Source organism: Vipera ursinii (assembly GCF_947247035.1).
Source record: "Vipera ursinii genome assembly, chromosome: 6".
In the NCBI taxonomy this organism is placed as follows: Eukaryota; Metazoa; Chordata; class Lepidosauria; order Squamata; family Viperidae; genus Vipera; species Vipera ursinii.
In genome coordinates, this window is record NC_139515.1 from 34,172,935 (window position 1) to 34,195,692 (window position 22,758).

The 22,758-nt window shown below is 41.1% G+C and overlaps 1 protein-coding gene across 4 annotated transcripts in view; it reads left to right on the top strand.

Moving 5' to 3' along the window:
• Positions 1-8,690: 8,690 nt before the first annotated feature.
• PNPLA8 (patatin like domain 8, phospholipase A2) overlaps positions 8,691-22,758 on the top strand; it is a 68,244-nt gene continuing 54,176 nt past the window's right edge. The window contains exons 1-6 of one of the 4 annotated variants that reach the window (XR_014492792.1): positions 8,691-8,769; positions 10,321-11,488; positions 13,082-13,231; positions 14,390-14,541; positions 20,089-20,173; positions 21,526-21,697. Coding sequence is in view for 3 of the 4 variants with exons in the window: in XM_083365213.1 (XP_083221339.1) it covers positions 10,406-11,488; positions 13,082-13,231; positions 14,390-14,541; positions 20,089-20,183; positions 21,526-21,697 (1,652 nt within the window). In the remaining variant the exon portion in view is untranslated. Of the gene's footprint in view, positions 8,770-10,320; positions 11,489-13,081; positions 13,232-14,389; positions 14,542-20,088; positions 20,184-21,525; positions 21,698-22,758 lie in introns of all 4 variants that reach the window. The other 3 variants (XM_083365213.1, XM_083365214.1, XM_083365215.1) reach the window with 3 other exon arrangements.

Sequence of the window (22,758 nt, forward strand, 5' to 3'; positions counted from 1 at the left end):
TGAGTATTCGGTAACGTGACCAGCAGTCCCCCCCTGGTTCCCCCCCGGCTTCCCTGGATGTTTCCGGTGGAATGCGCGGAGAAGGCGTGGTGCGCACACATCCCCGTCCCGCACCCAGGTGGCCTCCTCCATGGGGTATCCCTTCCAGAGCACCAAGTATTGCACCCGCCCCCTCCGTTTCCGGGAGTCCAGGATCTCCTGTAGCTCATAGTGGTCGCCATGTACAGGCCCTGGGCCGCCCTCCCCCACTGCCACAGAAGCGGTTGTAGCAGGCTTCAGCAGGCTACTGTGGAAGACGGGGTGTATCTTCCCAAGGAGGGGGGGTAGCCGAAGCCTGACGGTGACAGGGTTTACTACCTGTATAACCCGGAACGGCCCGAGATATTTGGGCCCTAGCTTCTTACATGGCACCTGTAGCCGCAGATACTTCGTGGAGAGGTATACAAGATCACCTACTTTAGGAAGTGCAAACGGCCGTCTCTTCCTGTCTGCCTGCTCTTTGTATGACCCTGCAGCCCGCTCTAACGCCTTCTTTGCTATCCCCCACACTTCCTCCAACTGGTGCATCCACTCCCCAGGTGTGCAGGATGCCGGGACCCCCTGGTCACCACCTGCGATGGGAACGAACTCGTAACCAGAGACTACTTTAAAGGGGGAGAACCCGGTGCTGCTATGCACTGCGTTGTTGTAGGCTACTTCCGCGAAGGATAGCAGGTCCACCCATTCAGACTGCTCGTATGAAACATAACAACGCAGGTATCGCTCCACCGCCGCGTTTGCACGTTCTGCAGCTCCGTTTGTGCTTGGGTGGTACGCCGAGCTCAGGCCCTGTGTTGCTCCGATATAACGTACGAAATCCTTCCAGAACCGGGCCGTGAATTGTACTCCACGGTCGGAGATGATACGTCATGGCACCCCGTGGAGACGGTAAATGTGTTGGACAAACAGCCAGGCCAGCCGACAGGCCGTAGGCAACCCCTTGCAGGGGATAAAGTGGGCCTGTTTCGAGAATAAGTCCACTACTGTCCACAAAACGTTGTATCCCCTGCTTTCTGGTAGCTCGACCGCAAAGTCCATGGCAATGTCCTGCCAAGGTCGTACGGGGTCTGCCACCTGTTGCAGAAGGCCTGCCAGTTTGTTGGTGGAGGGCTTGGTGGTTGCGCAAATGCGGCATTTCTGCACATAGCTCTCAATGTCTCGCCTCATGGTTGGCCACCAGAACTGGCGGCGGGCCAAATGCAGGGTTTTTACGAACCCGTAATGGCCTGCCTGCCTGGCATCATGGCATTGATAGAGCGCTTGTTCCCGTGCCGCCGCAGGCACATACAGCCTGACCCCGTGCCAAGCTAAGCCGTCCCGCAATGAGAGGGTATCGGGGTGCGCCTGCATCCATTCATCAGTCACCAACGCTCCCTTACAGGTCCGCAGGAAGTCGTCCGTCAAGGCATTGGACCTGTGCTCCGCCCCCTCCACCGGGCGGGGTGGCGGTACCAGTGCCTGTACTACCTCCTCTTTCCGACAATCGTATTGTGGTAGCCGAGACAAGGCGTCCGCCAGGAAGTTTCTACCCCCGGGCACATACTTGAGACGGAACCGGAAGCGCTGAAAGTACTGGGCCCATCGCACGTGTTTCGGGGACAGACGGTGGGGTGTTTGCAGGGTTTCCAGGTTTTTATGGTCCGTCCATACCTCGAACTCTTGGCTAGCCCCCTCCAGAAGGTGTCTCCAAGTCCCCAAGGCCCAGCGGACCGCGAAAGCCTCTTTCTCCCAGATAGCCCAAGCCCTCTCCGCGGTGGTCAGTTTCTTGGAGGCGTAAGCGCAGGGCCGCAGCTCCCCCATCGCATGCCGTTGCAGAAGGACAGCTCCAACAGCCACGTCACTCGCATCAGCCTGCACTACGTAGGGCAGGTCAGGGTTCGGGTGTCGCAGGACGGGCTCCTTAGCAAATTTATTTATTTATTTGTTGTTATAAACCGCCCTTCTCCCGAGGGACTCGGGGCGGTGTACAGAGTAAGGTAGGCAAACATAATGAACAGTACTGAAAAACAATAAACAAAACAAAACAAACTGGGACCCCAATTAGAGCTATCAGGCCAGGCCGGACTGCTGGAATAGGTAAGTCTTCAAGTCGCGCCGGAAGGTGCGGAGGTCGGGGGCCATCCGGATTTCAGTTGGTAAGCAGTTCCAGAGGGCTGGCGCACCCACTGACAATGCCCTCCCCCTGGGGGCCACCAGCCGACATTCCTTGAGCGGTGGCACCCTGAGGAGGCCCTCTCTGTGGGAGCGCACAGGGCGGTGGGGTGTTGACATTGGCAGAAGGTGCTCCCGTAGGTAGTCCGGACCCATGCCATGTAGGGCTTTGTATGTCATTGTTAGCACCTTGAACTTCACTCGGAAGGCAACTGGAAGCCAGTGCAGCGCACAGAGGAGAGGTGTGATATGGGAGTATCGGGAGGCTCCCAAAAGTGTCCGTGCCGCTGCACTTTGCACCAGTTGAAGCTGAGTGACTGTGCGTAGGGCATCTCGGTCCAGGTAGGGTCGCAACTGGTGCACCAGGTGAACCTGGGCAAAAGCCCCCCCTGGTCACAGCTCCTATATGATCTTCAAAATTGAGCCGTGAGTCCAGGAGGACGCCCAAGTTGCAAGCCCTATCAACGAGGGGGGGTAACACCTCACCCCCCATCGTTAAAGGCGGAATAGTTTGGTTAGCCTGAGATGCCGATACGCACAGCCACTCAGTCTTGGCAGGATTGAGACAAAGCCTGTTTTTCCCCATCCAGACCTGGACCGCCTCCAGGCAACGGGACATCACGGCGAGGGCATCGCTGGGTTGGTTCGGGGTGGAGAAAAAAAGTTGGGTATCATCAGCGTACTGATACCCCACCCCGAAACCACGAATGACCTCGCCCAGCGGCTTCATATAGATGTTGAACAGGAGGGGCGAGAGAACCGACCCCTGAGGAACTCCACAAACGAGAGGCCTCGGGGTGGATCTCTGCCCTCCCATCAACACCGACTGTGAGCGGCCGAGGAGATAGGAGAACCACCGTAAAACGGTGCCTCCCACTCCCAGCCCCCTGAGACGCCGCAGTAGGATACCATGGTCGATGGTATCGAAAGGCGCTGAGAGATCTAATAGGACTAGGGCAGAGGAGCAACCCCTGTCCCGAGCCCGCCAGAGATCATTCACCAGCGCAACCAATGCCATCTCCGTGCTGTGCCCGGGCCTGAAACCCGATTGGTACGGGTCCAGATAATCAGTTTCCTCCAGGAACAGAGGAAGCTCATGCGCCACCACGCTCTCAACAACCTTCGCCAGAAAACGAAGGTTGGAGACTGGACGATAGTTATTTAAAACAGCCCGGTCCAGGGCAGGCTTTTTGAAGAGGGGTCTCACCACCACCTCCTTCAAGCCAGCGGGGAAGACACCCTCCTTCAAGGAAGCAGTTATTACTGCCTGGAACTAGCCTCGTGTCCCCTCCTGAGCCGTATAAACCAGCCAGGAGGGGCACGGATCCAACAAAACAAGTGGTGGAGCTCTGTTCTGAACCAGCCCTCTTCTAACAAACCCCTATTCAAAAGAAGAGACTGGAGAGCGTCCAAGGCTAAAAGGCTTCTGCCAAGATTTAATTACGCAGTTAACAAAAACACTAGAGCTTGTCTTCTCAAGCGGAAAAGTTGCTTTCAGCAACCAGCCCCTCCCCAAACACTCCTTTTATAGAGAGCTCAGGGCGTGGTCTCCCTGTGCCTCCTCCCGAGGAGTCCCATAGCCTTTCTTTGTTCCTGCTCGACTGCCTCCTGCGTCGGGCGTCCTTGAACAGGGCCAGCTGTGGGTCATCATCCTCCGCACTCTCGGGCTCACGCAGCTGAGAAGAGGTCCCCGGCTGAGGACTCTGCAAAGCCCCCAAACCATCATCAGCCGGTTCGTCTCCCTCCTCCCCCTCATCTGAGTCCTCCGATACATCGGACCCGGCTGTCGGACCCACAGGCTGGCCCTGAGTCACAACAAGCTCAGCCTCCCCATGATCCTGTCCACATCATCAGGGGAAACAGGATCAAACTCAGTCCAGATAACATGCTTCGCCCAGGTTCGCCTGGTGGGCCAGTTGCGGCCCTATCTAGACCGGGATGCCTTGCGTACCGTCACTCATGCCCTCGTGACCTCTCGTTTAGACTACTGCAACGCTCTCCACATGGGGCTGCCCTTGAGGACCACTTGGAGGCTCCAGCTGGTGCAGAATGAAGCCGCGAGAGTTGTGTTGGGAGTCTCCCGATACTCCCATGCTCCGTGAGCTGCATTGGCTCCCAGCTGTCTTCCGGGTGCGATTCAAGGTCCTGGTAATGGTCTTTAAAGCTCTACATGGCTTGGGTCCGGAGTACCTTAGGGATCACCTGCTGCCAGCGTCAACCTCCCTCCACCCTGTGCGCTCCCACAGAGAGGGCCTCCTCAGGGTGCCACTGGTCAGAGAATGTCATCTGGTGGCCCCCAGGGGGAGGTCCTTCTCTGTGGGCGTGCCGGATTTGTGGAACCGTTTACCAGTTGAGTTCTGGATGGCGCCTGAACTGCGCTCCTTCCGACGCGATCTAAAGACCTACTTGTTCGAACAAGCCGGCCTGGCCTGATGGGTGATGGGTTTGGGTTTTATTATTGTTTTAATGTATTTTAACTTACTGCTGTAAGCTTTTGGGCACCTTGTTTAATCTCTTTTTAATTTTTGTATTTTTGTATTTTATTATGTATTGCCCTGTTCACCGCCCTGAGTCCTTCGGGAGAAGGGCAATATACAAATAAAATTATTATTATTATTATTATTATTATTATTATTATTATTATTATTATTATTATTATTATTATTATTATTATTATTATTATTATTATTAAGCAATGTATGGGTGCATATTCCAAAGGCAATCAGGAGAAAAGGCAACAAAACACTAGAAAGCTCAAATTTGTGGGCTATGAGCCTGGCTCAAAGTGCTATTGCTTTAGTGATGGGAGCAGAAGGATAGTAATTTCCAGATCTGCTAGCTTTGCAGAGCAGAATTGGGGCAGAACTGATGCCAATTCTGGGGATGATCCACTTTGTGATGGTTACTCAATTAGTGATTGTGTCATTGTTCAGGGAGAAGCTGAAAAAGGACAAGAAAAGGAATCAGAAGAAGACGGTGGCTCTGATGTGAAGCAGGAAAGGGTTGACAGTTAAGAGCAGTCAAAGCCACACAGGTCAGAGTGATGGAACAAAGTGATTCCACCTAATAGGTATTCAGCTGGGAAAGGTGTAATGTGTGTGGTATGAGCCAAGAATAGTTTCAGGAAGTATTGGCACTACCCAAAGTGGAGCAAATGAAGTGGAAAGAGACCATGGACAAAGAAATGAAATCCATGGATGAACATAAAGTGTTCACCTCTATGACTCTGCCTCAAGGTTACAAAGCTGTAGGATTTAAATGGGTACACAAAAAGAAAGTGTTACCCAACAATGAAGTCCAATATAAAGCAAGATTAGTGGCACAGGGTTTTTTTGCAGAAGAAAAATGTGAACTATTTAGTATTTGCACCAATGGTAAAAAGTGAAACTATAAGGTTGGTACTAGCATTGGCAACAGCATGTGGTCATAAAATTTGGCACTTTGATATAACCACAGTATTCCTCAATGCAGAGTTGGTGGAAGAAATTTACATGGTTCAAGCACCAGGGTATGAAAGTAAAAAGGCTGGCACTGTGTATAAATTGAACAAGGCCATTTATGGGCTGAAGCAATCAGCCAGAAACTGGAACATCTGTTTTGATATGGCATTGAAGGGTCTTGGGTTCAAGAGTTGTAAGGCTGATGGTTGCATATATACTGCAAGGTTCCATGGTGGGGATTGCCAATTATTAGCATTTGTGGATGATCTTTGCTTCATTGCAAAGGATCTGGCATAGCTGAAGGAATTTGCTAATCAATTGGAGAAAAAGTTTGAGTTGAAAAGACTGGGTGAAATACAAAACTATCTTGGTGTAGATACAAAAAACTGAGAAAGGTGGCTACATTCTCAGTCAAAGAAGGAAAATTAAACAGCTGTTCGAGACCCTATACCATTTCAGACAAGTGGCTATCCAATCTCTTCTTAAAACCCTCCACTGATGAAGCACCCACAACATCTCAAGGCAAGCTGTTCCAATGGTTAATTGTCCTCACTGTTAGGACGTTTCTCCTTAATTCCAGGTTGCTTCTGTCCTTGAATAGTTTCCATAGTTTCTTGTCCTGCCCTCTGGTGCTTTGGAAAATAAATTGACCCCCTCCTCTTTGTGGCAGCCTCTCAAATACTGGAATACTGCTATTGTGTCCCCCAAAGTCCTTCTTTTCTCTAGACTAGTCAAACCCAAATCCTGCAACCCTTCTTCATGATTCAGTCTTCAGGTCTTTAATCATCTCGTTTGCACTTCCTCCAAAACCTCAACATCTTTTTTGTAATGTGGTGACCAGTGGCGTAGCGTGGGGGGTGCAGGGGGGGCCGGCTGCACCGGGCGCAACATCTGGGGGGGGCGCGCTCAGCGACGAATTCCTAATTTGCATTTAGAGGTGCAGATTGGCACACGCAACTTTCCTTTTCAATCTGGATCCTAGTTTTTGGTCTTGGGGCTTTGCATGAAGGGTGACGGTCCTTTGCTGTTCCCGCTTGGAGCACTTTAGCATTGCTCGGCGGCGCCCCAGTCGCCCCCTCCCCGCAGCGCTTCAGCGGAGGAGTTAAGCGCAGAGTTTTTGCACCTAGAGAGGAGAAAGGGGGGCTGGGAATCCAGCTTCCTGCCCCTCCATCTCCCCTTCCTGGTCTCTCAACACCTCTTACGCCAGGGCTGCGGAGGTTCCCCTGGGGGGGAGGGGCGCCAGGTGGGCAAGGAGGCTCCAAGAGGGGGAGGGCAATCAGGAGGGGGGAATCCCCGGGGGGGAAGGGGAGGAGGGATTCCTGTGGTGGGGGAGGGGCGCCAGGTGGGCAAGGACGCCGCAAGAGGGGGAGGGAATAGGAGGGGCGGGAAGGGGAGGAGGGATTCCTGGGAGAGCCAGGTGGGTTTCCCCCAGTTGCGCCCCCTCCCCTTCCGAGTCTCCACCTTTCCTCGCGAGTTTTTCTGCTCCGTGGGAAGCGCTGCGCCTTCGCTTCTCCTCCTCCTGGGTTGCGGCTTCCATGAACGGCTCTCTGATCCCCTTCAGATCCTTCCCCCAAGACCCCCTCCTGCCCCGCAGCCCCACCTCTTGGCGCAGCCCGGCTCCCCGCCTGGGAGATCCTGGTGTTTCCCGGAAGGTTGGGCATCCCCGTTCCCATGTTCGGAGGAAATAAAATAATTTTAGGTCAAGTGACAGGTCTGGGAGCTCTAATTGCCTCCACTTCTCTGAGATCGTTCTCAAAACAACTCAAATGCAACTGATTGATGTTGAAAGGACAGTGGGAGATCCAGGGAAGAAAGGAGGAATTTGTTTTATGACTTTTACAAGCAAAATGTTAGAACTGGATTTCCCACTTCTGTACCCACATGGCTTTTCAGTACCGTATTCTCTTGGAGGAAAAAATAAACCCAGGAGTTTCTCTTGTTGACTATCAGAGTGGGGCAGTTGAGAGATACAGAAATGAGCAGGCACTGTGTAACTTACTGTAAATAAGAACCTGTTTGAGGCTTTATAGAAGTAAAATAGAATATAGATTATTAACAAAGTGCTTTGACATTTTAACTTTGCTGTTGGTTCACTTGTTAACTACTTTGCCTCTCTATCTACCAAGTAGATTAAGGTCAAATTGGTTGTAAATAGAAGTAGAACTTCATAAATTTTGGGCCTACTTCGTAAGGGAAGGAAAGTAATATTGCTCCAATATATTTATGAATATTCAAGTGGAGGGGAATAATATATGTAAATCTGGTTTTGTCTTATTGATGCACATATTTTCCTTCTATTTGAATATTCTGTATATCCTCCGCTGCGCCGCCCGCCTCCTGGCACGGCCTCGGGTCCCGGCGCTTCTGCCGCACGTGAGGGAGGGGATGCCAGACCTTCCCCCTTTTCCCGGGGGAGGCGTGGGTGGGGGGGTGCGGCGGACGCCCAGGATGCGGGGCTCCCTGCGGCAGACTCGAGTGCTAAAATCCACAGGTTAGGGGGCGCAAATTACTTGCCTTGCCCCGGGTACTGACAACCCACGCTACGCCACTGGTGGTGGCCAAAGCTGGATGCAGTATTCCAAGTGTGGTCTTACTAAGGCTTTATAAAGCGGTACTAATATTTCATGTGATTTTGATTCTATGCCTCTGTTTATACAACCAAGGATTGTATTAACTTTTTTGGCTGCTGCCACACACTGCTGACTCACGTTTAATTAATTGTCCACTAGGACTCCAAAGTCCCTTTAACAGTTACTGTTTTTGAGCCAGGTTTCGCCTAATCTGTACTTGTACCTTTGGTTTTTCCTGCTCCTTCTCCTGTAAATTGTTTTGCGTAGAAAACGAACGTACAGCCACTCCAGCATCTTACGAAAACCTGTAATTGCAACCTGTGCTCTATCACGGGAGAACTCCCACACTTACACATAATACCCTTCTCTCCTCCTCCTCCGAGATTTTCAGCCTCCCCCCTCCCGCTCAGTCCAGCTACCATAGAGATTACTCAGCGGAAGTCTGAGCTGGACGCTCTGGCTGCGACTCGGAAAAGCTCTACGGTGTTTGGGCTTTGCAGGAAGAATCCTGAAGGCAATTGGGAGCGCCGACTCTAATCGGTATGGAAAGGAGAAGCGGGAGTAATGAGGTACTGGAGGGACTGTTGCTATGTCGAGGGGAAGTCTTAATCTCCCTTCTTTTTCCATCTGAGTTTTTCAAAGCCAGAAAGCAGCTCCAGAAAAGAGTACGTTGGGAAACCGCGTTCCCTACCCTGTACTTGATTCAAAGCTCGGTATCTCCGCTTCTAAAGGGAGAATTAACCTCCTGGAATAAGAGAGTGGAAAGCTTCCTCTTCCCCCTTTAAGATCACTTTATCATCTCTGCCGTTAGCAGCGAAACAAAATGTAAAGAATTCCACGCCCACCTTCCCTGATTCGTTCAGGAGTCCTGAGAGCAAACTAAGTCTTCTCTTTCTTAGACTAGACTAGAGGATCCTTTCTTGAATGCAACTGTATGGTGTATATCTGCCTGATGTACATCCTGGGGGTGCAAAATGTAACGCAACCACTATAGTCATAGAGGATGTGTATTTCTAAGTAACTCTAAAGCTTCCAAAGGATATTTTTTTGAGGTTGTAAAAGAAACTTCATGAAGTGGTGCAAACTCTTGTTGCTAGTTTTGTTTTACACATCTTGGTTTGCCAGATGCAGTTTTTCTTTCCTGAAAATATTTGGGTGACCCACAGCATGACATGCTGCAAATGGTATAGGGATGTAGTTTGAGTTACAGTTTTTTAACAGGCTTTATTATGCTAAGCAACTGTTTCACTAGACATTTCCCAGAAGTACCCTTCTAGAGAGTTTAACTGCTGTGTTGAAGGTGGATTAGTAAAGAAGAATGATTTGTGCCAGAATAGAACGGAAAATGGCAGTATTGGAAGAAGAATTAATTGCCTGAAGAATGATTGGGTAGTTTTAGGGTGTTGTCAATATTTCTGACATGACTCAGCTAACTACAAAGTAATTTATGTTTATTTACTGTGAATTACTCTCATGTTCTTGCAGGCATGTGCCATACATTTTGGACTGATTGTATTGTTTGTGTGCTAAATTTCTAAATTTATTGATATAAGCCGCTGAATCTGATCATCTTAGCAGTTTCCTAGATAACTGATCCTGTGTTTTTGATAATCTTTTTTTCTTTAACACTATATTTTTCAGAAGAGCTTTATATTATGACACAATTATTAATTTGATGAGCTTCCTTACCAGCCTTTTTTAATAGCAATAGCACTTAGACTTATATACTGTTTCACAGTGCTTTACAGCCCTCTCTAAGTGGTTTACAGAGTCAACATGTTGCCCCCAACAATCTGGGTCTTCATTTCTCAACCTTGGAAGGATGGAAAACTGAGTCAACCCTGAGCTGTTGAGACTTGAACTGCCGAATTGCCAGCAGTCAGCAGAATTACCCTGCAATACTGCATTCTAACCATTGCACCACCATGGCTCTTTAGGCTGGTATTTTCCATGCATTAGTACTACAACTTGGCATTTGGTCAGCATGATTTGGAATTTTGAGAGTTGTGTCCCTAACATATGCTATATGGTTGGAGAAGTATATTTCACTTTAAAAAATTGTTTACATGTGGAACCTAATGTACATAATAAAGTGATGCTCTTTCCTTCTTCTGTTCCAGGTAATACTATGAACTGTAATGTTTATTTCTAAAATAAGATTTTTCGAGGGAAAGAATTTATGGACAATTTCAGTTTTTATAAGTAATGTCAATTCAGTTTCTTTTAGATAAATATGTGTACCTAGCATTTAGTTCAAAAAGTCTTTGGAGTAGACAGAGAACTGGGAAACTACACTATTTTTACAGACCTGAACTTTTTTGGAGGATAAGCTATGCTTCTCCTTTTAGAGTATTACATACAAGCAGCCAATACTATAAATGGACAAGAGGCAAAACAGAGTGGCAGAAATACTTCTACTGCCATTACTGTTTGGGTTACAGAATTTCTAAATTTAGCACTTCTAAGGAATTGACCAAAACCAATCGCATGTCGCGATTGAAGAATACTTTAGAATCTGTCTCTAAGGCTGTGTGTGGCACTCACAGTGAACTAGTTTCACGGTTAGCTCGTCTAAAACCTCATTCTGCTATACTGAAGAAATCGGTTGAAGCTGATGGGACGGAGAACAGCTTTTTTATCAGCTCAGAAAAATACAGAGAAGTCTCAAGTGAAATCTATCAGAAGGATTATGATGATAACTTACATGAAAAAAAGACTGTGTCTGCAGATGAAGTCTTAGCATCAGTCAATACCAATCAAGGTTCTCTGAAAGATCCCTCAGATATTAAAAATAGTCTTTTTCACGTTAGCAAATTTGCTACAAACTTTGGGGAAACATACAACTTTGTAGCCCATCATATCAACTGGTATTTTAGAACTGCTGCAATGGATCAAGAGAAGAAAGGGAGTGTTCTCCCCCCTAACCCACCCAAACAGAGTGAAAAATCATTTAATTCCTCAGAAGACGACATTTTAAGTGATGAAAACAGGATGAGTGCAGTATCTGCCTTAGTATCTGCCTCGCAGTCATCAAATTCTGGAAAAGTACCTTCTCCTTCAGCTTCCAGTAAAAAGGGTATTTCAAATTTTCTTTCTTATCCTAGTAACAGTGTACAGGCCTTTGTGGATAGTTATATTGGAGGCCTGGTACCTAAATTACGATCTGATACAAAATCTGCTGTGCAGGAAAACACTAAAGAACAGGAACAAGAAGACATGTTGAAAGATAACAAAGATGACAAACGTGCAGAAGAGAAGGAAAAGAGGCTAAGTCTTCAAAGAGAAAAGGTACATGTCTTGTAGATAAGAGTTTATAACACATTAATCGGCAACAATACAAGAAAAAGTTTTATCAACAGCAGTAAATTGAAATCCCTCTCATCATTATTACTTCAGGGGAAACTCTCAGGCCTCTGCTGTTGTAGATTTCAAGTTCTATCAACCAATAGCATGGTAACATTTAGAGGACATCAGGCTGCTTGTTCTTGGTATATTTAGAGCCATATACTCTCACTCACAGTTATATGACAGTATGCATGGTAAAATATATTTTGGCATGAATGTTTACCGTATCTTAAATGAGGACAAACAAGTTAGTTTTGTATTAAATGGAATAGATGGGCACCATGTTAGTCTACGGAAGGTGCTATTCATGCATATATAAAATGTTGCATATCACTGTCTTGGGAACAGAAAATGATGTATAAAATGGATGTATAAAACCAGTCTTACCTGCTTATTTCAAGGCAACTTTTAGAAATCACAAATATTTAGCTCTTTTGAGACTTAGGGAAGTCTGTGTTACAGAGTTGTAGACTTACTAGAATTATTATGCAGTATGAATACAAATTCACATCCATGAGTGGACATGCACACACAAAAATACATGTGTTGAACACTTCCAGTTTTATTGAACAATGTGCTACTGAAGACCTAATTTGTTAAAAAAACAACACTAAACTTAATTTCCTTTATGATGCCTATATGCTGGTCAATACTCCCAAATAAGTCACAGCAAAACTGTAAAAAATATTAGTGGACAGAAATGTGTTTATTAGATTATCTTTACTAAATTGATTTTTGTGGATCTGAGAAGAAAAAAAATCTTTGATAAAATTGGGTCTGACAAAACTGATGATTGTTTTACTAATCATTTGCCAGTTAGCAGGAAAAAAAAATCAAGAGTAGAAAATCCATGGCTATCTCCCTGTTGTGAACTACATCTCATATCACTTAGTATGATTAGTGATAGGAATGCCAAATGATGTATTCAGTGTTATCTGAATAATTGGCATAAACACTGTTGTAAATGATTGACTGTTTAAAGATATATTTATTTCAATTCATATAGCTGCCAATCTCATGAAAATGACTCTGGTAGCTAACAGTTAAAACTAGCAAGAAAATAAATATGTAACTAACAGCTGAGATAAACCAACAGACAAGAATAAACACATTCATTTCACAGACAAACATCTTTTCTTGAAAGATAAAGTTACAAAAATAATTCAGTTTAAAATATGTTTTGATGTATTTCAGTAACAACCTTAATATATTTATTTTTAAGTAGTGAAACCAGGATAAAAGGTGAAAGCAGTAAGGCTTTGTTCACATATTTAATAGGGAGCAAACCATATTAAGCTCAATAGAACCTACATTTCTGAATCCATAATCCATTTATTATGAAATATTTACGAATTAGGATTTCTATCAAAATGCACAAAATTACTGTTTCACTGATAAAATATTTAAATATATGCTACATATTTTTCATATTTGGAGAAGAATAAATTATGTGCACATACTTTTTTCAAATGGCTCAATGTACTTAATTATTTTGCAAATATTTCCCTGATATTTATAGGGTTTTGTTTTTTTCAGATTATTGCAAAGGTTAGTGTAGATAATAGAACTCGGGCTTTAACTCAAGCATTGAGAAGATCATCTACTAGAAGAGTCTGTATCAACAGAGTTGAAGAACTGACATACCATCTGTTGGAATTTCCAGATAGTAGAGGAGTCGCCATTAAGGTAATATTTGACTTTAAGGAGGCATGATGTCCCAGCAGTTAAAGATGCTGGGCTTGTCAGCTGGAAAGTCAACACCCTGCGTTCACGACCCGAGCACCATGCAGTGGCGAGAGTTCCTGTTACTTGCCCCAGCTCTAACTAGCAGTTCAAAAGCATGGAAGTGCAAGTAGATAAATAGGTGCCACTGGTGGGAGGGTGACAGCGTTCAATGTGCGTTGGCATGATCATAGAATTGTCTTTAGATAACACTGGCTTCCACAGCTAAGAAACGGAGATATGTACTACCCTCTAGAGTCAGACACAACAGGACAGGGGAACCCTTTACTTTTTTCTTACTTTAAATAGGGAGTGGCTCCTAGTTTTGTGACAGAGGGAAACGCGTATTTGTTCTGGAAGTAAAAGTGAATGGGACATTTTATCCTGTAGTTTTTACATATAATTCTAAATTTGCATACCTCTTTATATCTGAACCAATAAGAATCAAGGGTTTTAATACTTTGTATAATGGTGGGCAACCTGTGAACCTTCAGTTGATTCATTTGGCCTGCTAGTAGTGAATCTCTTCATTACTTGGCAATTTAAAAGGTGAGGAGAAAGAGAAAAGAATCAGAAATAACAATGTGGATCCAACCACTTTTCACTTTAATAGCCCACCCTTTGGCAATTGTCACCACTCCAGATAAATTGACTCTAAGAAATAAAGTCCTGGACAGATTTCTGACCTCATATCAAAATTGTACAATAACTATTTCTGGCGTTTATAATTTTTTAAGAATATAGGACTATAGTATAAACTGTTCTGAAGATAATTGAATTAATTTCTTTGTGATAGTAGAAACTGACTTAAGTATATATGTAGTTATAGCTGCTGTATTCTTTGTAATTTAGTTGTTTTCTTATACTGACCTGTAATTTAAAATGTTAGCCATAATTACAGTTTTGGCAGCTAAAAGATTCCAGCAATTTGTTAATAGTTTGTTCAGAAATAATCTTGGTTGATTTCACTATTTTCTCACAAATTGCTCAAGAGTTGAGGGCAAGTTTTAAATGTAAAGGTTATCCTTACTTTCATTTTAATATTAGGGAACTTGTACATAAAATAGTTTCAGGTGTGTGGTATAACAGGATTATCAGCAAAAAACTTTATTTTTATTATAGGAAAATGTCATTCCATACTTGCTGAAACTTAGGCAGACAAAAAATGAAGCACTACAGGCTGCTGTGAGAGAAGCCTTGGCTGTGATTGGCTATACAGACCCAGTAAAAGGGTGGGGCATTCGAATTCTTTCCATTGATGGTGGAGGAACAAGGTATTTAATTTAGATGCTGTCATATAAGCATTTTTCTCTTAACTCACCAGCAAAACAAATGCTCATAGAAATCTTATGGCTTGAAAAGGCTTATGAGTGAAATTGAGGTTTTGGTGATTTATTTTTACATTTTTATATTGTTATCTTGTCCCTGAAACAATATTTTTTATCATGCCTGATAGATGTGGGATAACATTTGGTCAATTTGATTAAAAAAAGGCCTTGGTTTGCATATTCAGTCTGGAGGTTACACGGAAACAGGGCAGAAGAAAATTCAGATGTCATTCATGTGCTAAATGATAGATTGCTGGTGTTAGTATCTGAGAATAGCATTCAGACTTGATTTGCGCAAATCTTGGTGGTACATTAAATTGAAAAGTTAGTAATTAATGTGAGGTCTCTTCAAAGATTTGAATTTATATCTCCCAGTCCTAATGTAATAAGTAAACAACACTGGTAGTTATCTGAATTAAATTAAACTAGATTTTTTTATTTGTATTTATGCAATTTATTTTCTGTTGAGTTCAAATTTGCTAAAACGATTAAATGAAAGTTTACAAATATTAAAATTGATATTAAATGAAACCAAATGTTTTTATTTATGCATTCATTTCTTAATAAAGTGACTCTGGGACCTTAAAATCATAAATATAGAAACATTAAAATAACAGGACTCAGATAAAAAATATTAAGTTTGATAAAATAGTTTAAAAACTAATAAGTTTGCATTAATAAGAACTCTTTCACAATTATGATAGCCAGCTAATTGTTTTCATAAAACCCCAAATCATTGAGATTTGGGCAATAGACAAATATATTCATATTATTAATTTTATTAATAATTACAATGATGAAATTTTGGAATATTAAATAGAGAGAATATTACGCTCTTGATCAACATTTCCCCTTCTGAGTGACTTACATTTTCAAGTGAAATTCCAAATTGAAAATATAAGCTCTACTGTATTCTGTGCAACACTTGATGTCCACATTGTAAATTTAAAGAGCTGTTCCAAATTTTCTGTCAGAACAATAAGTCAAGATTATACATTACAAGAGTCACTTGGTTCCTCAATTCAGTATCTAGTGTTTTAAACAACAAATATGTAAAATACTTGGGTTTGTTTTTGGAGCTCTCCAGCTAGAATTTTGAGAGTTGTAGTACATATAGATAGTGGTTATTTAGTGGTTGACTCATTTAGCAATTGTTCACAGTTATGATGGTAATGGTAAAAGTAACATTATACCCAATCCTTGTATTTATTTGTAGGTCTATAAAGCATAGGAAAACTAAAATACAAGTAGTCCTCAACCTAGGACCATATTTGGGATTGGAATTTCTGTTTTTGTGGTCATAAGTCATGTTGCCACATGACTAGACCTGATCTATCAACCATTTCTGTAACTGTCTTAAAACAAATCACTTTGCTCCTTAAACAAATCATGTGATTGTTAAATGCATCATGATCATTAAGTGAATTCACTCTCCCTAATGTTTTTTTTGTCAGAAACTGGCAAAGAATTCAAAATTGCAATCACATGACTGCAGGATGTGGGAACTGGTCATAAATGTGAGCCAGTTACCAAGAGCACGCATTGCAATCATGTGATTACAGTAGGTGGGACAACATTTTGGGACAGTCAGAATGGTTTTACCGGCCATAAAACATCTTTTCTGAATTTTCTGAATTTTCATAACTTCAGATAGTAGTTAAACTATCTGTAAGTCAAGGAGTATCTGTAGGGTCATAAGCACACTTGCAATTTCATTTAGCAACTTTTTACTTAATTCCTATATTGCTGGTCTCAGTTGTGATTGCTAAATGAGGACTACCTGTATTAATGTGTAAAATACGTAATGTGTGTCCCTAATTAAAATATATTTATGTATTTAGGTTATAATAATTGTTATTCTTAAGCAATGAATTAAACTTTCATTGATGGACTCATATTATTTTAATACTATATAATTTTAAAGTTAAAGTTCAAAATACTATATAATTTTAAAATTAAAGTTCAAAAACTGAGACTGCGTGCAGTTCTTCAAACTGATATTTAACATCTATCAGACAGAACTACTTTACAGGTAGTCTACACTTATCAGCTGCAAAATTCAGTGACTGTTTGAAGTTATAATGGTACTAAAAAGTTTACAATCAATCCTAGTGGCTGTCACATTTTCCCCCTTAGTCATGTAATCACAATTCAGGTGCTTTGCAACCAGTGTGCATTTATGATGGTTGCAGTGTCCTGTAGTCATATGGTCACCATTTGTGATCTTCACAGCTGACTTCTGACAAGCAAAGTCAGTGGAGAAGCTGGCAGGAATTTGTAAGTTGTGGTCACATGATGTTATGCTTAATGGCCTCTGGTGATTTATTAAATCAGGAGTCCTCAAACCCTGGCCTGCGGCCCACTACCAGGCCTTCAGCCTTTCCGAACTGGGTGCAGAAGTGGCAGACACCCACTCGCATTCTTGCAAGCTCAAGCAATGGACGAGCGCATGCACACTCAGACCATTTGTATGAGCAGTAGGTGTGCGTACCTGCCACTTGCAGAAATGGAGCTGCATGCATAGCTCCCCTGAACCATGTGCAGAATCATCCCCTCTTCCTCCTCCTCACTGGGCTGCAAAGCTGAAAAGATTGGGGAACTGTGCTAAATAACTGCAGCAGAAATGACGTAGGTCCTGCATTGTCACCATGATGTTTCACTTAACGGCCAAATATCTTAGAGATAGGGTTGCTAGTCCCAATTGTGGTCAGTAAGTGACTACTTGTATTAATATCTTTATTGCAACTTAAATACAAATTTCTTCATAAACATAAACGTTTCAAAAGTTTAGAAATACTTCATTGACATATTTGAGTTTTAAGTTCTTTACAAAAAATGCAACCTTACAATAAATGTACTAGTAATGATATAGGTTTCCTGATCTGGAGTACTTTGAAGGATTGACACCGTTTTCCTTCTGTTGGCTGAATAGTCTTAATAATAATAATTAAGCATAATAATTATGCAATAATAAGGGTTATATATAGTTATAATACTAATTTTGCAAACAGAAGCTTTACTTGGAATAGCTTACATCTTGCAACAATACCTTTAATACCACACAGCCTAAACAATTGGTTGGCTGTGTGATCAACCATAACTATAGCAACAAAAGGGGCAGCAATAATACATAATATTATTAATTATTAAGCATAATGATTATGCAATAATAATAACTATATGTAATGTGTAATTATATAGTATTAAAATAATATAATACTAAAATATATAATAACATTAGCAGGTGCTGAGAGCATAGGGAACCTGTCTTCTTTTTAGAAAGTCACCATCTCAAACTCATCCCAATTCACTTCCCCAGACCAACCCACAACAGTTCAACCTGCCCTGATCAGTCACAGTTGAGTTGAAGTGAATCTGAGCCACCTTATCCTTCAGATATTTATTTGTTAGATTTTTATCCTTTATTATTTTTTAAGTAAAATCTGATATAATAATATAATTATGTTATTGCATTATATTATGTTATATTCGAATGAAAGGTTTAACCTGAATAATCATCATATCAGCCTAATCAATAATCTTAGTGGTACATTATACTTGGAATTATTGTGGTTCCTAAGTCACCAAAGCATTTACAGCATGGAACTGAGTCAATAAAAGAAATTGGAAAGCAGCTACTGCTGTACAATCTCAGTCTGGTGATTATCCCAACGTTTCTGAGCATACACATATACGTACATGCTTAAAGGATGGTATAGCAGAAACTGTTGTGATTTGCCCGCTATTCCAGTTGAAGTATCTTCTGGGAATGTGCATGAAAATACCCAGAAGAATCTAGAATCTCAGAGAAATTGGATCAAATCTTCACATGGTTATCCCTTCTCTGAACAGATAGAATGGGATGCTTTGCTCATCAATGAAATTTCAAATGATTTGTATAGTCATAAAAGGCAATCACAACATGATGATCTTACACCATTTTGTTAGCAAAATTCTCTTTAATGACTAGAAATGCTTTTTTTATTTTTTATTTTAATGCTCTAAATTTCTTTGGCACTTTTAATGGACTACCCTAACTTGATTTGTGTTTAAAAGCTACAATTGATTTAAAGATAGGATGACAAAAAGCACTGAGCAGATTATTTTTCTTGATAAAGAAAATTTTCCTCTGTAAAATGCAGCTCTTCATATTTTGTTCAGTCACTGATTTTTTGCACTAGTTTCTCTAGTACTATATGTTATACATTTGATATCAAATCAGAAAATAATAAAAGAAAGCATAAACTTTGTCAGTCATAGGAAAAGAATCTTTGGATCTAATGGATTGCTATTGAAACAGAGCCTTCTGTTGTTTAGTCACCATAGCACACTGCCAAGCTTTTTATTGTAAATTATTTAAATGATATTGATTTTAATTTTTGATTTAGACTTTAATTGCATTGGTTTTACTATTACACATTATATTTTTAATTGTAAACAGCCTTGAAAGTGTACATGAAAGCTAGACTATATTGATTTATCAATGAATAAACAAATGTTATTCAAAATACTTTATCACTATTATGTTAATTTATTGACATTGGTTACAGAACACAGCAAAAAGGTAAGCACAATCTTCTAGAGAGAAATTCCCTGAAGATGGGCTCCACACGGGTCCAAAAGCTCAGAAGACTAAACCTGTAGTCTCAATTGGATCCTGCAAAAAGATAAATGTTTGTAGGCAAATTGCACAGAATAAGAGGAAGTACATAAGACCCAAACTAGTATAGGTTTGTCTTCAATATTGCCCAAAATATGTTTAATATTCTTTTATCTATTCCCTGTTTGTGAAATATATATAGCTTGGTGAAGAGTTCTGGAAATTTTTGCTAAATGAAAATTTAATCTTGTGCAATTTTGGCTTTATACTAAAGGTTTTAATTAATAAATTGTAAGTCTGTGAAGCCTACCTTCATTAAGCTAAGCTCTAGTGGGACTTAGTTTTAACTAAAAATGTATAGTTTTGTAATGTTAGTTTCTTAGTTACTGGTCTGGGACGTACATCTCACTATCCTATTTGAATCTGCTTAGTTTGTGTAAAGCCACAGTTGTGGATTATAAGTCATTTTATCACAGCCTTCCCAAGTGTGCACTCTCTGTAAGAGTCAACTTCAATACCCAGAATTACCTAATTTGGAAAGCCGCTACTGAATTCAGCTGGTAGCTGAAATTTCTTACCCTTGGAAAATCCCTGTATTAGAGAAAGGCTGGGTTAACATATTATACAATCCGATTAGTTACGGTTCATGCAATCAGCCCTTTTTAACCACGGCAAAGTGCTCTGTGCTCTGTGCAGATTGACACCATGTTATGCCAGTAGAAAGATGTTCAAGATTGTGGATACATCAGTTGTCCATGGGGTCGCGATGGGTTGGACACGACTTCGCAGCTAACAACAACAAATAGATTGTAAAGCTCCTCCTAATGTTAAATGCTTGTTTTTTGCTTAGCAAATGATAACTTGTATAACAGCACATTTCTCATATTCTTTAGGGGCTTAGTGGCACTTCAGACTCTTCGTAAATTAGAAGAGCTCACTGGAAAGCCCATTCATCAACTTTTTGACTACATTTGTGGAGTGAGTACAGGTAAATTTTCCTGAAATACTATTAATGATGGAAAAAGCCAGTTATTTCTTTTGGAAATGATATTGATGTATTGAAAATTAAAGATGGTTTAATTTTCTTTTTAGATTTACATATCATATCAGATTTATTGAAACCAAACAGAACAACAGAAAAGTGATAGATTAACAAGGGAAGAAACTGAAAGGGTATCAAAGCAATCTCTTAGGAAAATGTATACCAAATGGGTTGAAGACCTGGAAACAGCAGGACATATAACTTATTTTCAATTTCTGTATTTGTACATTTTTGATATTTATGTCACTGTTCACCGCCCTGAGTCCTTGGGGACAAGGGCGGTATACAAATCAAATAAATAAATAAATATTCATCTGGAACTCTACTGTGACTCAGTATTGTAGGTTATCCTTGTATAAAACATGAGCTAACTTCTCACACATAACCAAGTTCTGCTTCAAAGTATATGCAAGAAGACGGGATTAAGTGTTTATTCCTGCCCTGTTCTGTTTTGTTGTTCAAAATAGGGTAACTGGTTGATTTAACACATTTTGTAGTAATAATGTATCGCATATATTGCAGTGTGTTTTGAATAGAGCTGGTAAGTAATGTTTCAGGTGTCACACTATAGTCTTGAACACCAGGTGGAGCTGTACATGAATCTTTAATTATCATTCCTTGGTTTTTCACAGGGATGCCTTCAGTGAGATGTGCAAATCTTCAGAACAGATAATATTTATTCAATTTCTATAGCCGCCCATCTCAATCAATGACTGGGTGGCTTGCAATTTAAAAAATATATTACAATTAAAACACTAGAAACATTTTAAGGATTAAAAAATGCATATCAGCAAAACTAAAATTTTTTAAATGTTATATATGCAAACCACTATGTAATGTCATCAACCATCGTTTCATAAACTGTGATCTTCCAAATGTTTTGGACTACAACTCTCAAGTACAAGAACACTGCTATAAAGAATAATTAGGATAACTTTGGTGGCTGAGAGTTATATGTAATATTTTTGCACAGAATGGCTATTGCAGTGGAAGCAATGATTATGCATACTGTATTGGTTGGAGCCGTGTCAGGCATGTAGGCAGAACCAGGATTTTTCTGAAGTCTTCCGTTTGAAACTACATCATAGAGTAATCTTCACTAATTTCCTGGCTTAGAATCATGGGAATCCATGGTACTGTTTTTTTTAAGCAGGGGTAGATGGAGGAATCTGTAAAAGAAAAGAGATTCAGGTATGCTTTATGTGGTTTGGAACCTTAGGTTGCCAATCCTTGTATAAGATGATCGTCATTTAAATTGTCATTCAAATTTATAAATATTTATTTGCAGGTGCTATATTGGCATTTATGTTGGGATTATTCCATATATCTCTGGATGAATGTGAAGACCTTTACCGGAAATTAGGAACAGATGTCTTTAAGCAAAATGTCATTGTTGGAACAGTTAAAATGGGATGGAGCCATGCATTTTATGACAGTGAAATATGGGAGAAAATGCTTAAGTAAGTTAATATTAAACTATTTGCCAATCATGTTTCCTTCAGTATAATCCAAAGTATAAAACAGAAGTCTTTCTCTGTTATATTAAGTAGATCTACAATATCTAAAAAAGAATAGTGTTTTTTATCAGATGTGGCCCTTTTTGTTTTATTTATTGGTGGCTCCTTAAAGAACCCACACCAGTAAATTATGTGGTCTCTTGGTAAATTTGTATTTCAGTTAAAGAGGCAACAACAGGGCAGCAACCCACCTAACACTATTATTTACCCTTGGTGTGGAAGTCTTTTTCTTATGTTTTTGTTGTTCTGTCATCTCCAAACCCATTTTATGGTTTAGAAGTTTTTAGCATAAGTAGGCAGAATGTGGAAATAATTATGATAGATGCTCAGTTAACATAGGAACAAAGGAACGCATTAATCTTGTTTTTAAACATATTTACTGATTTTACAAAGGTATTGAATTACATCAGTACTCTAGCATAATGCTGTTCCTAAACCTGTGTTTCTCACCAAGGCTAAGGAGAAAGTGGTCACTCCCAGGTTAGACCTCATGAGCCTCAGAGCCTTCTACTTACAATTCCCAGTTATCTTCTATTTCTAGAATGTAATCTGGAAGGTGATGCTTTATATACTCATCCTTTATTAGTTCCATCATTTAGTCATCATATGATGTCTCCTTAATTCAAACACGGATTTTGGTTAATGTAGAGATTTAAATCAAACAGTTGTGTTGATTCAGCTCTAGCAAACTCTATGGTTATTTATTTATTTATTTATTACATTTATTTACTGTCCATGTATTGGTTGGAGCCATGTCAGGCATGTAGGCAGAACCAGGATTTTTCTGAAGTCTTCCGTTTGAAACTACATCATAGAGTAATCTTCACTAATTTCCTGGCTTAGAATCATGGGAATCCATGGTACTGTTTTTTTTAAGCAGGGGTAGATGGAGGAATCTGTAAAAGAAAAGAGCAATTCATGGAAATGAATTTGACAGCACAGTTTTCTGAATATATGTCTAACTGCTATTTTTGAAAAGTTAAGATTTTCACTACTTTAAAATG